This window comes from Mercenaria mercenaria, chromosome 10 (assembly GCF_021730395.1).
Source record: "Mercenaria mercenaria strain notata chromosome 10, MADL_Memer_1, whole genome shotgun sequence".
Classification (NCBI taxonomy): Eukaryota; Metazoa; Mollusca; class Bivalvia; order Venerida; family Veneridae; genus Mercenaria; species Mercenaria mercenaria.
Window position 1 is genome coordinate 1,031,053 of NC_069370.1, and position 15,435 is coordinate 1,046,487.

General features: G+C 33.8%; 1 protein-coding gene and 1 long non-coding RNA gene across 2 annotated transcripts in view; one reads left to right on the plus strand and one right to left on the minus strand.

The window, feature by feature from the left end:
* The window catches only part of LOC123559943 (serine hydroxymethyltransferase, mitochondrial-like), a 38,464-nt gene extending 28,839 nt beyond the window's left edge, over positions 1–9,625 (minus strand). The window contains exon 1 of the mRNA XM_053552090.1: positions 9,532–9,625. Coding sequence (XP_053408065.1) covers positions 9,532–9,579 — 48 coding nt within the window. The 5' untranslated portion in view covers positions 9,580–9,625. The remainder of the gene's footprint in view (positions 1–9,531) is intronic.
* Positions 9,626–9,700: 75 nt separating this feature from the next.
* Positions 9,701–15,435, plus strand: part of LOC123559944 (uncharacterized) — a 39,802-nt gene continuing 34,067 nt past the window's right edge. Inside the window, exon 1 of the long non-coding RNA XR_006688070.2 lies at positions 9,701–9,848. This is a non-coding gene — a long non-coding RNA (uncharacterized LOC123559944). The remainder of the gene's footprint in view (positions 9,849–15,435) is intronic.

The window sequence follows — 15,435 nt, forward strand, 5'->3', positions numbered from 1 at the left end:
AGATGACAGAGTTATGTACCCTTTCCTACAGATAGAGACTATTATACTGAACAAGTCATAAAAGTTTCAAAGCCATATGTCAAACATTTTACACAAAATAATAACTGGTACGAAAAACTTAACCCAGATTTCTATGTCAAAAGGGGCCATAATTCAGTCAAAATCCTTGATGGAGTTATGTACTCTTGCCTATAATTGGACATGGTGATGGTAAACAGGTGTTGAAAGTTTCAAAGCTTTATCTCAAAAGACTTTGTCAAAATATGAACTGGTACGAAAAACTTAACCTAGATTTCTAAGTCAAAAAGGGGCCATAATTCAGCCAAAATCCTTGATGGAGTTATGTGCTCTTGCCTATAACTAGTCATGGTGATGGTAAACAAGTGTTGAAAGTTTCAAAGCTTTATCTCAAAAGACTTTGTCAAAATGTGGACTGGTTCGAAAAACTTAACCAAGGTGTGACGCCGACGCTGACACTGACGCAGTGGTGAGTACGATAGCTCTACTTATTCTTCGAATAGTTGAGCTAAAAATAATGGGTGTATTTCTTTAAAATTGAAGTTTGGTCATATTATGAACATTAGAATAGGAGTTTTTGTTTTTAAACTATCTCAAAAACGCAAAATCAAGAAAAAAAAGATGCCCACCTCGGGAATCGAACCTAAAACCATTCCCCCTGTCTCTACCAAAAACGCATGGAGGAATATATGATAAACGTCTGATAAAATAGATATTTATAATTGAGGGAGGTCAGTCCTTTAACTTCATATCCAGTGTTGCCAGTGTTTATGGTAGGGCTGTCACTGATTGGGTCTTAGGCATATCGACGATACCGATATATCAGAGGACAAATATCGACGATACATCAATACATCGATTATTAAGTTAGATTAACAACCTATTTGTTCATATGCTTACTATATACCTTTCTGTAAATGCTATTTTTAGTTTTATTGCCTACTTTTCATATTACTGTTTGATTGTGTTGAATTTGTATTTATGAAATAAAAGAAATAAATAAAAATTAATAACATCTTCCATTTCTATTTTGCCTTCACTCCTCTTTTGCATTTATCCAAATTTACAACTTTGTTTTTGAGGGTTTCAGTGTTTTTCTTGATAGTTTTTTCTCTCTGTAAAATATCGATTTTTGAAAATGGGAATCGATAATCGATCGACCAAAAAATATCGTTGATACATCGGTATCGTTTCTATCGATGACAGCCCTAGTATATGGTGTCATTTTAATGTGTCTACTTCCTTTAATATAGATATTTTAAACAGGTTAATCAATTACAAGTGCAGAATGGTTTTACGAGAGGATTAAACATGTGACCTACATGTCTTGGATGAGCAGCTCAACAATTTGAATTTAAAGGAAAAGCCAGAAAAACAAGAGCTGTCACTAATGGTGACAACTGCCCCCCACAGCACCTTGACCTTTGACCTAGTGACCCCAAAGTCAATAGGGGTCGTGTACTCAATAAGTACTATCAGCATGTGAAGTGTGAAGGTCCTGGATGCAGTGGTTTCGCGAGTCAAGTGCCTTCATGCAAAAAGTTAACGCTGTGACAAACGAACGGACGGACAGTTGAAAACTAATATGCCTCCCGATGCCTCCCATCAGGGGCATAAAAACAACATTAAAATATTTGACTTCAGACTCTTAAAGATACTGTTATTACCACCAAACATCAGTAACTTCCAGGTATAATGATAATCCCATGTAAAAATAAGATGAATATCTTAGCAAGCTTTGCAAAATAAGCCCCACAATATGAGCAAAGTTATGCCAATTGGGCAGATGGTGTTTATCAACATCTGTGTTGTTTTAAACCTTCTTGTTTCTATACTATGATATTTTTCTACAATGTATAGTATCATATCAAAATTATACTTACACATGTGTTTTATCAAAAACTGTCTCTGTACCATTAGCATCACACATACTTGAAACATACACTTTGTTTATTACAGAATACAAACTTGTTCTTTTGGGTGGGTGGGGGTGGAGATGTGGGTAGTAGAGCAGGGGGATGTAGGAGCATATTTCTTGACAAAAATCTATTAAAGTAACTGTAAAATCAGTTAATTCCAAGTGCAAATTTCATGGTTTTGTTCAAAACAGCTATTTCTTGGAGGTATGAATTTGTGGTTTTCAAATTTTGTAACCAGATACTTGTATTTCTCAATCTTTTCATGCAAATCATATAAAATTACCATCAACTGTATCGTTTTGATCTGATGGTTCTTTACATTATACCTCACATTATTGCTGATTTATGTTTTTATATATTTAAATTCTTTCTTATCCAAATGTACTAATTTAAATGCATATATATCAGCTATGACGCTGCGTCTGTTATACTGCTGTCTGCGTCCCCCAATTTTCACGTAACGTACTATGACGTTATACAAGTTGTTTATTATCATTATTCCCTGAAGAAGGCATGAAGCCGAAATGTTGGAATATAAGTAAATTGTAAATTGACTGCGTCTTTGGTTTTTTATCCACTATATCATGAAAATACAAATACAGTTATTCTGTAGCTTTAAGCATGATCCAACTATTCATTCTCTAAAATGCAAAACTATAACAATGGCACGACACGATACTTTAAACCAAGCAAACTCACTAATTATATAAGACTGGAATATTGCCTATTAACAAAGAACAGGTACATTTATTATAGGACAAGTGTCGGTAAAAAGCTATACATACGTGTAGCTTATGTTAACTTGTTGAAATCTCTCCGACAATAAATAAATTTTGATTTGATTTGATTGATGTTTAAACAACTTGCAGCTCGTATTTACATTCAATTACAAAAAAATTATACAAGGTAACAAGCAGAAATTTTCACTTCATGTACACTTAATAACCCTAAAACACAGTTTAAAGGTGGTCAGCTTTACCCAGGTCAGAGTTAAATAAAAATACTTTAATGTCATTGTGTTTTAATTAATTTCAAGGAAAGTTATGAAACAATTTTGACATGAATTCAAGCAATGCACTACTATGTACTAAGCCACAGTCAATCCTTTTTTCTTGGTATTCAAAATTGTGTAATGATTTGATACCAGGAAAATACAGCTTAGATAATCTTGTGATTAATACCATATTATGCTAAAATAAAGTAGCATTGTTCAAGATCTTAAAACTGTTTGTTACCTAAAGAGCCATTTAAATTTATTGGTAGTTTTTCATCCAGTTTTTCCTTAATAAGTAGGAGGGAGGGTACTAAGAGTATTCTGCATGAAAAGGCACTTGATCAACTGAAAATCAAAATATACAACAGAGTTTGTCAATACAGTCATTCTGTGGTAGGTTTTAACATGTCGTAGTAACAATGTGATTGACCTGATATAGCCCTATGTAATTTTACATTTGCTGTAATTTCTACAACTCTTTTAATAACAATCTGGTTAAAGATGTAATGAATGTCTGTTATTTTGAAAAGAAATATATTCAAAAAGTTGACTTAATGCCTTTGACCTACTAAACAGTTACCATAAAAATTTGGCTTTGGACATGACTTGCCATCACATAAACAGTGTTTCGGTAAACTTGTGTTCAGAAGCCTGGTTATGCATAATAGAGTTAACCCTTATCATGCTGGACATGACCAATTTTGCCTTTGCGACCAGTGCAGATCATGATCAGCTTGCACATCCGTGCAGTCTGATCATGATCTGCACTATTCGCCTTTCAGTCAGTGTCTTTTTGGTATGCACCCTTTTTAACATTTAATGGTACTGTCCAAATTGAAAGATGGACATGTTCATTATAGTTATTTAGCAAGGTAAGAGTTAAGATGGTATAGACCAGTCACATCAAGACAAAGCCAGGCAATAAAAGTACCCTTCCAGAAGGAACATTTTGTCAGACCTGCTGCCATAGGAAATATTTTGATTTAAGAACTAGCATATTCTTCAATTATCCTACCATTAGTAAGTCATGTTTGAAAAATTAACCTTTAGCCTGCTAGCGGCAAGTGATTCTGCCTTTGCGAGCAGTGCAGACCAAGATCAGCCTGCACTTTTGTGCCAGCTGATCATGGTCTGCACTGTAGGCTGATCATGGTCTGCACTGTTCACTATTCAGTCAGTAAATTTTCACTGAACACCCCTTCAATTATAAATGGTACTGTCCAAATTGAATGATGGACCATTCCATTTTAGAAATTTAGCAGGCTAAGTTAACAAAGGATCTATCTTCTGTGAATGATGGATGGACAGACAGATAAAGGGACAAAATAAATTCTACAGACATGTACTTCTTGCAGCATATGTCCCAGATTTCATGAAACATCTCTTGTACTTTTAAAGTCACCAACTGTGACTGACAGAGTGACAGACAGATGGCTGAATAGAAGGTGAAAATAAAATAGTATTCATATCCTCCACAATGTCTTCTACCCATTAACCAAAAACCTTTCAAGAGAAAACCTCTTATACTTTGCACTTATCATGTGTAAATTTAATCTTTTTTGCACTGCTACTGCATATTATACATGCTGTATATGTTACATGCACAGCATTGTATGATTACATTTCTTTTGGAGCAGCAGATGAGAGAAATTTCATTTTTAAGGGGGCAGATTTGCCAGTAAGTTCCCCAGAAAACTGTAAGCAGATTCTGAGATAAAATGGTGACTTGATTAATATTTGAGCATGAATATTTCCGCTCTCACCTGTCCCAGTATCAGAAGTAGGTATTGTTATTATCCTAATTATTGATTTACACTGATACCCTTATTACTGCAAATGCCCAGTCTTGATTTACAATTGGTTTCTCATTTACGACAGCTGATCCAGAAATAATGTCACTACCCCTGACGACATTTTGCTGCATGCAAAAGTAGCATTTCTTTCATAAACAAAAAAAAAAAAAAAAAAAAAAAAAAAAAAAAACAAATGAAGACAATATGAACAAAATGAAATTTAAACAACACACCTACTCATATGTAAATTATGATGATGTGTAGTTATTTCTTTAACCCTTAGCCTGCTAAATTTCTAAAATGGGACTGTTCCATCATTCAGTTTGGGCAATACCATTAAGTATTCGAAGGGGTGTTCACTGAAAATTTACTAACTGAATAGCGAACAGTGCAGACCATGATCAGCCTGCACGGATGTGCAGGCTGATCTTGGTCTGCACTGGTCGCAAAGGCAAAACCAATCGCCGCCAGCAGGCTAAGGGTTAAGCACTATAGTGGCATCTTTGTGGATTGAAGTTTGTCATGTAGTGTTCAGTCTTGTTACAGCTTATTGACAAAATATCAATTACTGACAACAATCATTGAGTGACTTGCAGCGATCTTCATTATCATGCTTTCTGTGCATTTCGCTATTTACAATTTTTAATGATCATCATCAAGAAATATTGCAAATAGATCAAGGTACTTTGGTAGAAATTTTTGTTGTTTTCTTTTCGGTATACACATCTTTTATTTAGGAGAACTTTTTTAGCGATTTCTTTTCCTTCTTTATAAAGTACCGGTAAAAGGACCTTTTCCCAATTTAACAAGAGCTGTCCATAAGACAGCCAATGCTCGACTATTCCAACTGTTGTCCCAGAAGCAGGAATATTACCCTAAATGTTAAAATATCTACAGAGTTTCAATCCAGTATCTGCATAAGTTTAGGAGATAGTAACTTTCACACAAAACTTTAACCAGGATTTTCCAAAAGTCCAAAAAGGGGCATAATTTGGCCAAAATGCATGTCAGAGTTATGGGACTTGATGCCATCGCCTAGTTTTATAACCCCAAAGACACATGTGAAGTTTCAATTCAATATCTGCAATAGTTTTGGAGACAGTAACTTGCATGCAAAACTTTAACCAGGATTGTCTAAGTCCAAAAGAGGGCATAATTTAGCTAAAATACAAGTCAGATTTATGGAACTTGACCCAGTGAGGTTGTATATTGACCTAGAAAAAGAAAAAATAAGTCTCAAAGCTATATGCCTTTAACCCTTAGCCTGCTGCAGGCGAATTTAACAGCCTTTGCAAACAGCTTGGAACCAGATCAGACGCCGATTAAATCGGCGTCTGATCAGGTTCCAAGCTGTTTGCTACTCTGACAATATTTCTTCCAATTTTGGAGCAAATTGAATGAACTTTACAATTTCAGCAGACGACATTTCCAGCAGACGATAATTTATCTAGCATGCTAAAGGTTAAGTAATAGCTATATGTACTTCACTTGCATGCAAAACTTTAACCGGGATTTTCTAAGTCCAAAAGGGGGCATAATTTGGCCAAAATGCATGTCAGAGTTATGGGACTTGTTGCTATCACCTAGATTACATTTATAAGGTCAGAGTTTTTTAATTTTTTGTTACTCAGATTCTGTGCAGAAAAATGTTGACAGGTGGAGGGGGAAAAAAAGGCAGTAAAACAACAAATGATAAGTGATCAAAAACTATATCGAATGACTCCTTTGTTCGGCAGCACTTTGTTGCTCCTTGGGTCACCTCAATATACCTCTTCCCATGTCATATTCTATTTCCAAAATGCATTCAATGTTGCCATTGTTATTTACATCCGGTTACATCTAGCATATATTTGAGACACCGTAAAAATTTTCATGCTTTCATCTTCTTGGCCTTTACAGAACTTGTGTTTCCTTGTTTAATTGTCATTCAATAAACCAGATTTCGCTTTTTCATCGTATATTGTAAATGATTCAAAGGTAATCTTAAATTTCACACAATTGTTTACATATATAATTATGGAAGAAGGTTTTATTTGAGAGGAAATCGCGCTTATATGACACTGACGGTTAGTGCACTGACAAATATTGGGAGTTGTCATCATCAGAACTCAGCAAAACATCAATATCATTGCCCTTAAAGGTGGTCAATCACATTTAATCAACATTTAATGACATTTTTTACTTTTTGTATATATTCTGGTAGAGAATTATTTAAGGAACGAAAAGACCGATTACATAGAGTTAGATTCCTATTTGAAATGTATATTTTATTATTTTTTATAAAATTTTGTAATTACTCCCCTTTAATATGAAAGTATATAAAAAGCTGGGTATTTCTTTTTATTTCGATACAATGTCTAGTTTTACATTTGCATTTGATAGACATATCAACTATTGAACAATCTGAACCAAAATGCAAGTTTTAAAGCTGTGTGTAGCTTCTGAATTCATTTATTTCCAATCTATCTTGGTTGCGCAACCAAGATAGGCAAAGGGAGGTAATAATAATTTTTCAAACTTGCGTTTCTAATGAATTCCATCTAAATACATAATTTTTAATGCAAATATTTTACAAATATATTACAATATGTCTAATATTTATACATTTCCTCAGGCAAAGTATGTTTATCAAATTTATACTTATGATAAAATAACTCTATCTTGGTTGGGCAACCAGGATAGGAAAATGAAACTTTAAAAATACCTCCAGTGAAAATCTAATTTGTATTAAGTGTTAAGTGGTCATAAATGAGTGTAAATGATCAGATGCTACAGTTTCGAACAAAGCCGTTACATGGCCAAAATCTGATTATCTACCTTTAAAAAAATTTGAAATTTTTGAAATTTCATTTTTTTTTATGAAAATGACAGAAAATAGGGCAGGAGGGTCTGAGTAATGAAAAATTAACAAACTCTGGCCTAACCCCAAAGACACGTGAAGTTTATATTCAATATAAAGTACAGGCCTATCTGGGGCTTTTATTACTGTTGATTAGAAAAACAGAATGACACCAACAATTCCCAAAATGAGAAAACATGCCGTGATTTTCCCGGATGGTAGTGGTTTCGTCAAATCACCGGTTCGTCATACTTAATTTATATAGTAAGTGAGAAGTGGTTTCGTCATACTTATTGTTATAGTGTAATAATGATTGTTTGTTGGTCGTTTTATTGTTGATGTACTTCGTGTGGCAAACAAGTTGTTAATTTTGCAAAGATAATTTTAAAGCTAATTATTTATACAGAAAATGAAAAGAAAAATAAATGATATAATTGCCGATCGATTAAGATATATAGAGATTTAGTTTTTGTTAAACTAATTATTATGGACGAAACTTATGTATTTATTACTGGTTACAAATGTTAAGTTCGACGCAAGACAATTTATTTTTCAAAATGTTAAATTTGAATTAATAAAAAATTAAGAATTTCTATTGAGAATTAAAACATTTTAAATCTATTCAATATTAATACAATATAATTATATACAAAGAATTTGATAAGAAAAAAAAACAAATACTATAAAAAGTAAAATTTAGATATACAAAATGTATATTTATAGTAAAAGAATTAAAATTCTTATCTTAAGAAGTTAGCGTAACTGTCCCCAAAGCTTAACTGATGATCGATGATTATTATACTTAAAATGTGCTAAATTCCTTGCATTTCTAGAATGTCAGTGAGGTGCTAATTGTGGCACATTCTGCTCATTAAATTCCCGACATTTCATTGATGTTTCTAATTAGAAATTAATTTATCATCAAAATGTATTTGCAGAAGAAAAACAAAGCGTTTTATATTTTTACATTTATTTACATCATCACAAAAGACACTCATTCAACAATGAAAATAAGAAGCACATTTAATACACAATACAATTTTATACATTATAATACACATGTCAACTCTGAAAAAGAAAAAAAAAGCAATCAATAGCACATTCAATACACATTACAATCCCCAATTCAGTTGGTACCGGACCTCTTCCCAAACTGACAAAAAAATCGCTGTATTTTACAAACTTCGAGGTTTTCCTTTTTAATTTACCTTGATCCCGAAAAATCCAATGTTGGCTAGCAGCTAATCATAATGGTTAAACGTGATTTTTCAGTTCTTATTTTCAATTTAGTTGCTAATTTAAATAGAAATGTTTTCATTTTTGATTGAACTACAAGCCAGAAAAAGATGAATAAATCTATCTTTAGATAAGTGTTTCACAAATTATTTGCCTATGTCTAAAGCAAAAAAATAATGAATTAAACAGACTGAAATTTTATCCTTTCATAAAGTGGTTTTGTATTAATAGTGCCACATTAAAATTAGACTTGTGTTAATCTGCATTTAACCATGATATCTGCAAGGACAGTCTATATTATTACTGCATTTGTGCATAGTTTACAAGCCAAGTGAATAAAAAATCTTCTTAAAGTGTCTTAAATCTTCATTTTACATTTAAAAGCCATAAATCCTTGCACATGTCGCATGATAAATGAAGTCTGACAGATCTGAAAGGGGGTGCATAGGGGTATATCCCGCTTACTCCGCCCTATGCTCCCCGTATGTAGGTCATAAGGTTAATGGGTATTTGGGTCAAGGGTTTAAAACAAAGAAATAGGGAGACAAATATTTTCTGAATCCATACGATCAGTCATTGTTGTTTTCATTAATGTTTCATCATCACCCGTTTCTCAGCAGCTGCTGCTGAAAATTATGTAACCACTGGAAATGTGCTCCTATGAAAAATAACTTATTTTTATTGTAAGTTTTATCATTTGGATTGCAAGAAGAAATAGTTAAAAGTACTTACTCGTTTTAATACCAGCTGACGTATTGTACTGACCATGCTGACCGACATTCTGAATAATGTTCAGCAAACACAAAAAGCTGGGAACCAGATTAATGTTCCTAGCGTAATATGTATGGAATAATCCTATTGGTTACAATTAGGCCAAATGACAAAGGCATATTTTGATTGGATAAAGGCCTAAAGCGGAAGTGTCTTTAGGCAGCCATTTTTCTCGCCGGCACCACCTATCTGATACAGTCAGTGAAAAAGCCGAAAAATTACAATTTACGGTTGTAATTGTCCAGTTACTGATTTGCTTTTTTAGACTATATTCAGAGGTATGTTCTCCTTTCAATTTTTGCGTAGACAATGTGGACTTTTGTAAAAAAAAAATGTTTTCTTTTTCAGGAATTCAAGTTTTAGTTTACATTTAGATGATTTTTTAAAGGCATGAATGTTGTCAGTTAATGATCGTGCTTGTCGACAGTCGTAACTAATTTCAAATACGAATCTATCGGGAATTTTAACACTAATTGTTAGCGAGAATCATACGGAAACTGCATGAATAATCGCATGTCTGAGACGATGTTGCGACCTTGACATTGTGAACAGCACCGTGGCCTTTTGGCTGTAAGCAGAGAATGGCTAATGGCAGGAGCATGAGTGTGACAGGCAGCAGTTAACGTGTGACAGGTAATATATAACTAAAACAGTTATTAGCTTTTACTGTGTGCTTTGCTGATTTATAGTGATAATTTATTCAATAAACAAGATCTAGTTATGTAGCCTTACTCACAAAGTTTGGCTTATCGGGATGACTTATTTTATAATGATCTGTTATTTTATAGTTGTCATCCCTCTAAGAAGGGACAGCTACAGTCAAAAGTTATCACGCTGTCACAAAACGTCCCTACTATTATAGTGTTATTTCTAGAGCGACGCAGCGGGGCGCCCCGCCCTGCCCTTTTTTACTGCCGCCACGCTGCCCTTAAAATGTGCCCTCTTGCCTTTGATCTTCTGCTAAATCCCGCCAATTTCTCTGTTGACATGCCCCGACGATTTTTTGATCAGCAAATTACGTCACGGCGAGTGCACACAGGTAATGAGAATCAATGAAGTGTTAAAACTAATTGATAAAGAGTATGGATCCTGTGAAATGTCAAAAAGGCGTGCGTAAGCGGCCAGCTGATTACCGAGCACGTGAAAAGTGCCCTAGATTTCTTTGTGCAAAATTTAAATTAGACCGTTGTTTAGTATAATAACAAGTATAATATCAATGCAGTTTGATTCTACTGTAATTTAAACTGGAAAATGCACAAATTTAAATGAATATCGAAAGTTAAAGTAAGTTTAGAATGTCCTTTCACGAGTCTTATTACTCCCGATGTCGTATGCAATTTTTCCATATTTCCTTCAAAAAAGCTGACAGTCGGGGTATTTTTTATGATGAGAAACATCAAAATTTGAGGAACTATCTCTGGTTTACTCTAGTGGGTCATGAAAAGTGAGTAAAAACTACTTTCAGACAACATTCCGAAAGTGTACCAGTATCCGGATAGTATATTTTGGATATGCGTTTTAGTAAACTTTAACCTGACTGTAATAGCACTTTTCTGTTAATGAAATATTGATGAAAGACCTGATCAATACAACATGACTTAATTTTGATAATTATTAGTTTACAATGTGACATGAAACAGGCCTTTAACTATGTTGTTTACAACATGATCTTGGTCAAGATTAAGCTTATATTAAGGCCCTCCACTATTTCATATTCATATGAATAAGTTGACATTCTTGGTGACATTTTTTAAGAGAAAGGCTTGAATGGTTTAACCTAAACTATAAAGTAAGTAAAAAGCCTTTGTAAACTTTGTTACTGGTTTTGGGAAGATTTACCACTTTATTCTGTGACATTTCTTTTAAGTGTGCAATAAACTTATAAAGATAAATGGAATACATATTAACTATAGACATCTAGAAATGCAACTACTGATATATATATATGATTACTTTCACGTCTAAAAGAGCACCCTGCCCCTTTCGGACAGCACCCTGCCCCTTTTTGGCAGCACCCTGCCCTTTTTGAGCTCTAGAAATAACACTATATTAGCTAGCCAGTTCTGATCGTAACTTACAATGGCAGGATATTTCAAGAGTTTAAAATACTCTTAATTTTCATATGTATACATTATATTACTGATCTAAATAAAAGACTAGTGCTGTTAAGAACCATGGGTAGCAATCTCAACTTGGTCTGAAATGAAATTGTCATGTTGATCTTGATTTTCGATACAAAGTTGACAATTCAAAAGTGGAATAGTTTTGTTGTATTAACAAACTTTGGGCTTTTTTTTGAGACCACAATCATGTGAAGTATAACATATATACATTTTATTTTCACCTGTTCAGTACCCTTAACCTTTGAAAACTATTAAAATCAAAATGATTTTAGATTTTATAAACTTGTAAGTAAAATCAAAATTGTAACACTTCAGTGGCTTATCTTGGTGTCACTGGCAAATGATAATTGGCAAAATCAAGAACAAGGTTAACTCCACTTCCCATTATTGCATTCAACAATTAAACGTAATGCAGTCTATGTAGACCGCTTCACCACTGCCAGTACCAACACCCTAATTAAACAACTTATTCAGTATTTACATGTATACGTATATTGCATTATAATATTTATCAAACTCCTTTTCTGGATGACAATCCACATCCAGAAAAGCTTCACAAGCCATGTATCACTTTTAATAGGTGGTATTTAAAAGGGTTTGTTAATAATGTGGCTGTCTCAGTTTTTGTTCATCTTTATTGCATTGACTGTAAGTGCATGTGCAGTGTTTGAAGAAGGGTTTAAATTAAACTGAACTAATGTCCAAACAGAGAATATGCCTAATTAATAATTATGCATTATTCTCTATTTGGACATCTGCTTTATATGTTTTTAACTTAAAATCAAAAGCCTTAAGGTACTTTTACTACTATGATCAGTTGGGCCTCAGTATGATACTCATCTATGATTGTGTTGGGAGTTTTATGTATATATAGAAATTAATTGACATAGAGGATTCTTCATTACTTCGAATAAACTTCAGTTTTCAAATTTTATCTTAATATTTACAGCATTTAACTTATTACAAATTTCCATCCATATAATTAATTATGATAAAAGATTATAACCTTGATAAGAGTTTTATTAGATTACATTAATACAGTTTTCCAAAAGAATAATTGCATTTATGGAATTCCACTTCTGTTACTTTTGCTACTTAGTATTTACATGAAAGTTGATGGGTCAGTATTAATGCTTCATACAACCTGAGGCTGTTATACTCAGGCCAAAACCAAAAAGATATTGGAGGTTAGTCAGACTATTGTTGGATATCTTATATAATACTGTGGTGAAATACTACCTATTTAATATAATACCTAGACTAGTATTTTCACAGAATCTGATACATCTTATAATCATTTGAAAGTAGCATTTTCATTCATTATTCTTAATTTTGCAGTGAAACTGTCAGACTATCAAGTTTTTGAAATACCTTATTAATGATCTTTTGGTTTATGTAATAAATTAAATAATATCTATGCATGTTTTGAGGTGATGACCAATGTGCATGATGTTTCTGTGAGACTTAAGATGTCTTGGTGTTTTTAGCTCAAATAAGTACAAAGTTTCAGTTCTTAGGGTGAGCTATTATGATAGCTCACTGTCTGTCAGTCTTCAGTCCAAACTCTTCTTCAGATGACACCTCTTCTGAAACTACAAGTCAGAATTGCACTAAACTTGGTCAGTAATATTGTGGCATAGTTCCTGTCAAGTTTGTTCAAATTTTTTTTTGCTTGGTCCCTTTAAAGGGCCGCCAGTGCTAAGAAGAGAAAAACCTTCAAATGACTTTGTCTCGTGAACTGCTTGATGGATCTTCATCAAACTTGGTTTGTAGCATCATTGTAAGATCCCCTGTCAAACTTGTTTGGGCACTAGGGCCTCTTTAGGGGCCACTAGAGCTAAATAAAAATACCTTTTAAACAATTCTCATGAACTACTGAATGCATCTTCATCAGACTTGGTCTGCAGTATCACTATTAGGTCCTCTCCCAGTGTTATACAGATGGGGACACTCAGTAGCTTTTAGGGGATGTTAGAAGTCAAGAAAGAGCCATTATAATAGAGACCTTTCAAAATACCCTCAGCATGCTCCAATTGTGTGTTTTACCACCCAATTTTAACCTTTAGCCTGCTAAATTTCTTAAATGGACAGATTCATCATTCAGTTTGGGAATTACCATTTATTATTCAAAGGGGTGTTCACTGAAAATTTACTGGCTGGATAGCCATCATGCCCCTCTATATTTATATTTTCATTAGTAAAATATATTTGACTGATATCATTCTGTGATTTAAGCATTTCTAGCAAGATGTATGTCAAAAGTTTAATGCATGGCATTTTTCCCATAGAAAACCATCCAGGCAAACAAAGGTTCTGTCATTTGTATATAAGTAACATAATGTAACTGTATTATAAGTCATCCGCAGGTGAATGACCTGTCTTTGTTGGTTTTTTTCTCTGTTTCTCAAGTGTAGATGTTGCACATATGTTTTGATTCATCTGTTGGCAGATTGAATTTATTCTTCATTGGGTTGGCAACAGTAGAGCTTTTGTTCTCAGAAGTCTGACCAGATTCTGTCTGGTCAGTGAGCTTTTGCACTCAACCTTTGAATAACTGCATTATTAATTTTGTCAGTTTGGTCCAAGTCTTATAGGCTTGGACTCATTTCTCAGTAACTGTTGAATGGAATTATTCAGAACTCCAGTGTTGAAAGTCTCTGGATACAATCAGCTGATTTGTATCTGCTGGCTATTAATAAAGTATTATCAATATCAAATGCTTCTTATACAAAAGTTTTGTTGGAATGATTTTAAAAAAAACTGCTTTGCCTTGTTATTGTTCATACAGGAGGATTGTTCTGTCTCAGATGACAACATTTTTTTTAATCCCCTGTCATGAGTGGTGTGGTGTTATAGGAATGGTGTCCGTCCTTCCGTATGTCGGTAACATTTTTTGTCCGCTCTGTACCTCCTAAACCCCTTGAAGGATTTTCATGAAACTTGGATCAAATGATCACCTCATCAAGACAATGTGCAGAACTCAGGAGTCAGCCATGTCTGCACAAGGTCAAGGTCACAACTCAAGGTCAAGGTCACAACTCAAGGTCAAAGGTTTGAGCTTTCCATTTTTTGTCCACTCTGTGTCTCATCAACCCCTTGAAGGATTTTAATATGACTTGGCCGTAATATTCCCCTTATCAAGACAATTTGCAGAACTCAAAATTCACCCATGCCAGCTCAAGGTCAAGGTCACAACTCAAATGTTTAATGTTTCTACCCAAAACTATCAACCTTTCACTATCCATAACAGCGGTGGGGGATATAACTGTCTTTCAAACTGCCTTGTTCAGGTTGATTCTAAGCAGTAATAACATTTGGCTAAGTGCTACTTGTGTTCAGGGTGGCTTTAATTAGTTTGTACTGGCATAACTTCCACTTCAGTTTCTCTTTAACACCTGTCATATTTATCAGCTTGTTAGGATTAAGTTTGCAAAACAAGATTTCCATTCAGGGGGTTATTGCTTCAAATCCCAAAGTAGGAGGCCAGAGTAGGAGGTCAAGGCGTATCTTTTCTGTAAGATCATTGATCCCGCACTTTCATTTTATATGGTAGGAGATTTCTGAGAACATGTAAATGTTGTAAAACCAAGTATAACTTAAGTTGTTCTAAGATTTAAATTAAAACAGATAACACTGATCTTTTTTTGGAAACTGGAAAGCTATTTGAAGAATGTGGAATATTTTCTGCAGTACAAGCTTCTCTGAGAGATAAAGTTAGATAATTTTTATGTGAGCTTATTTT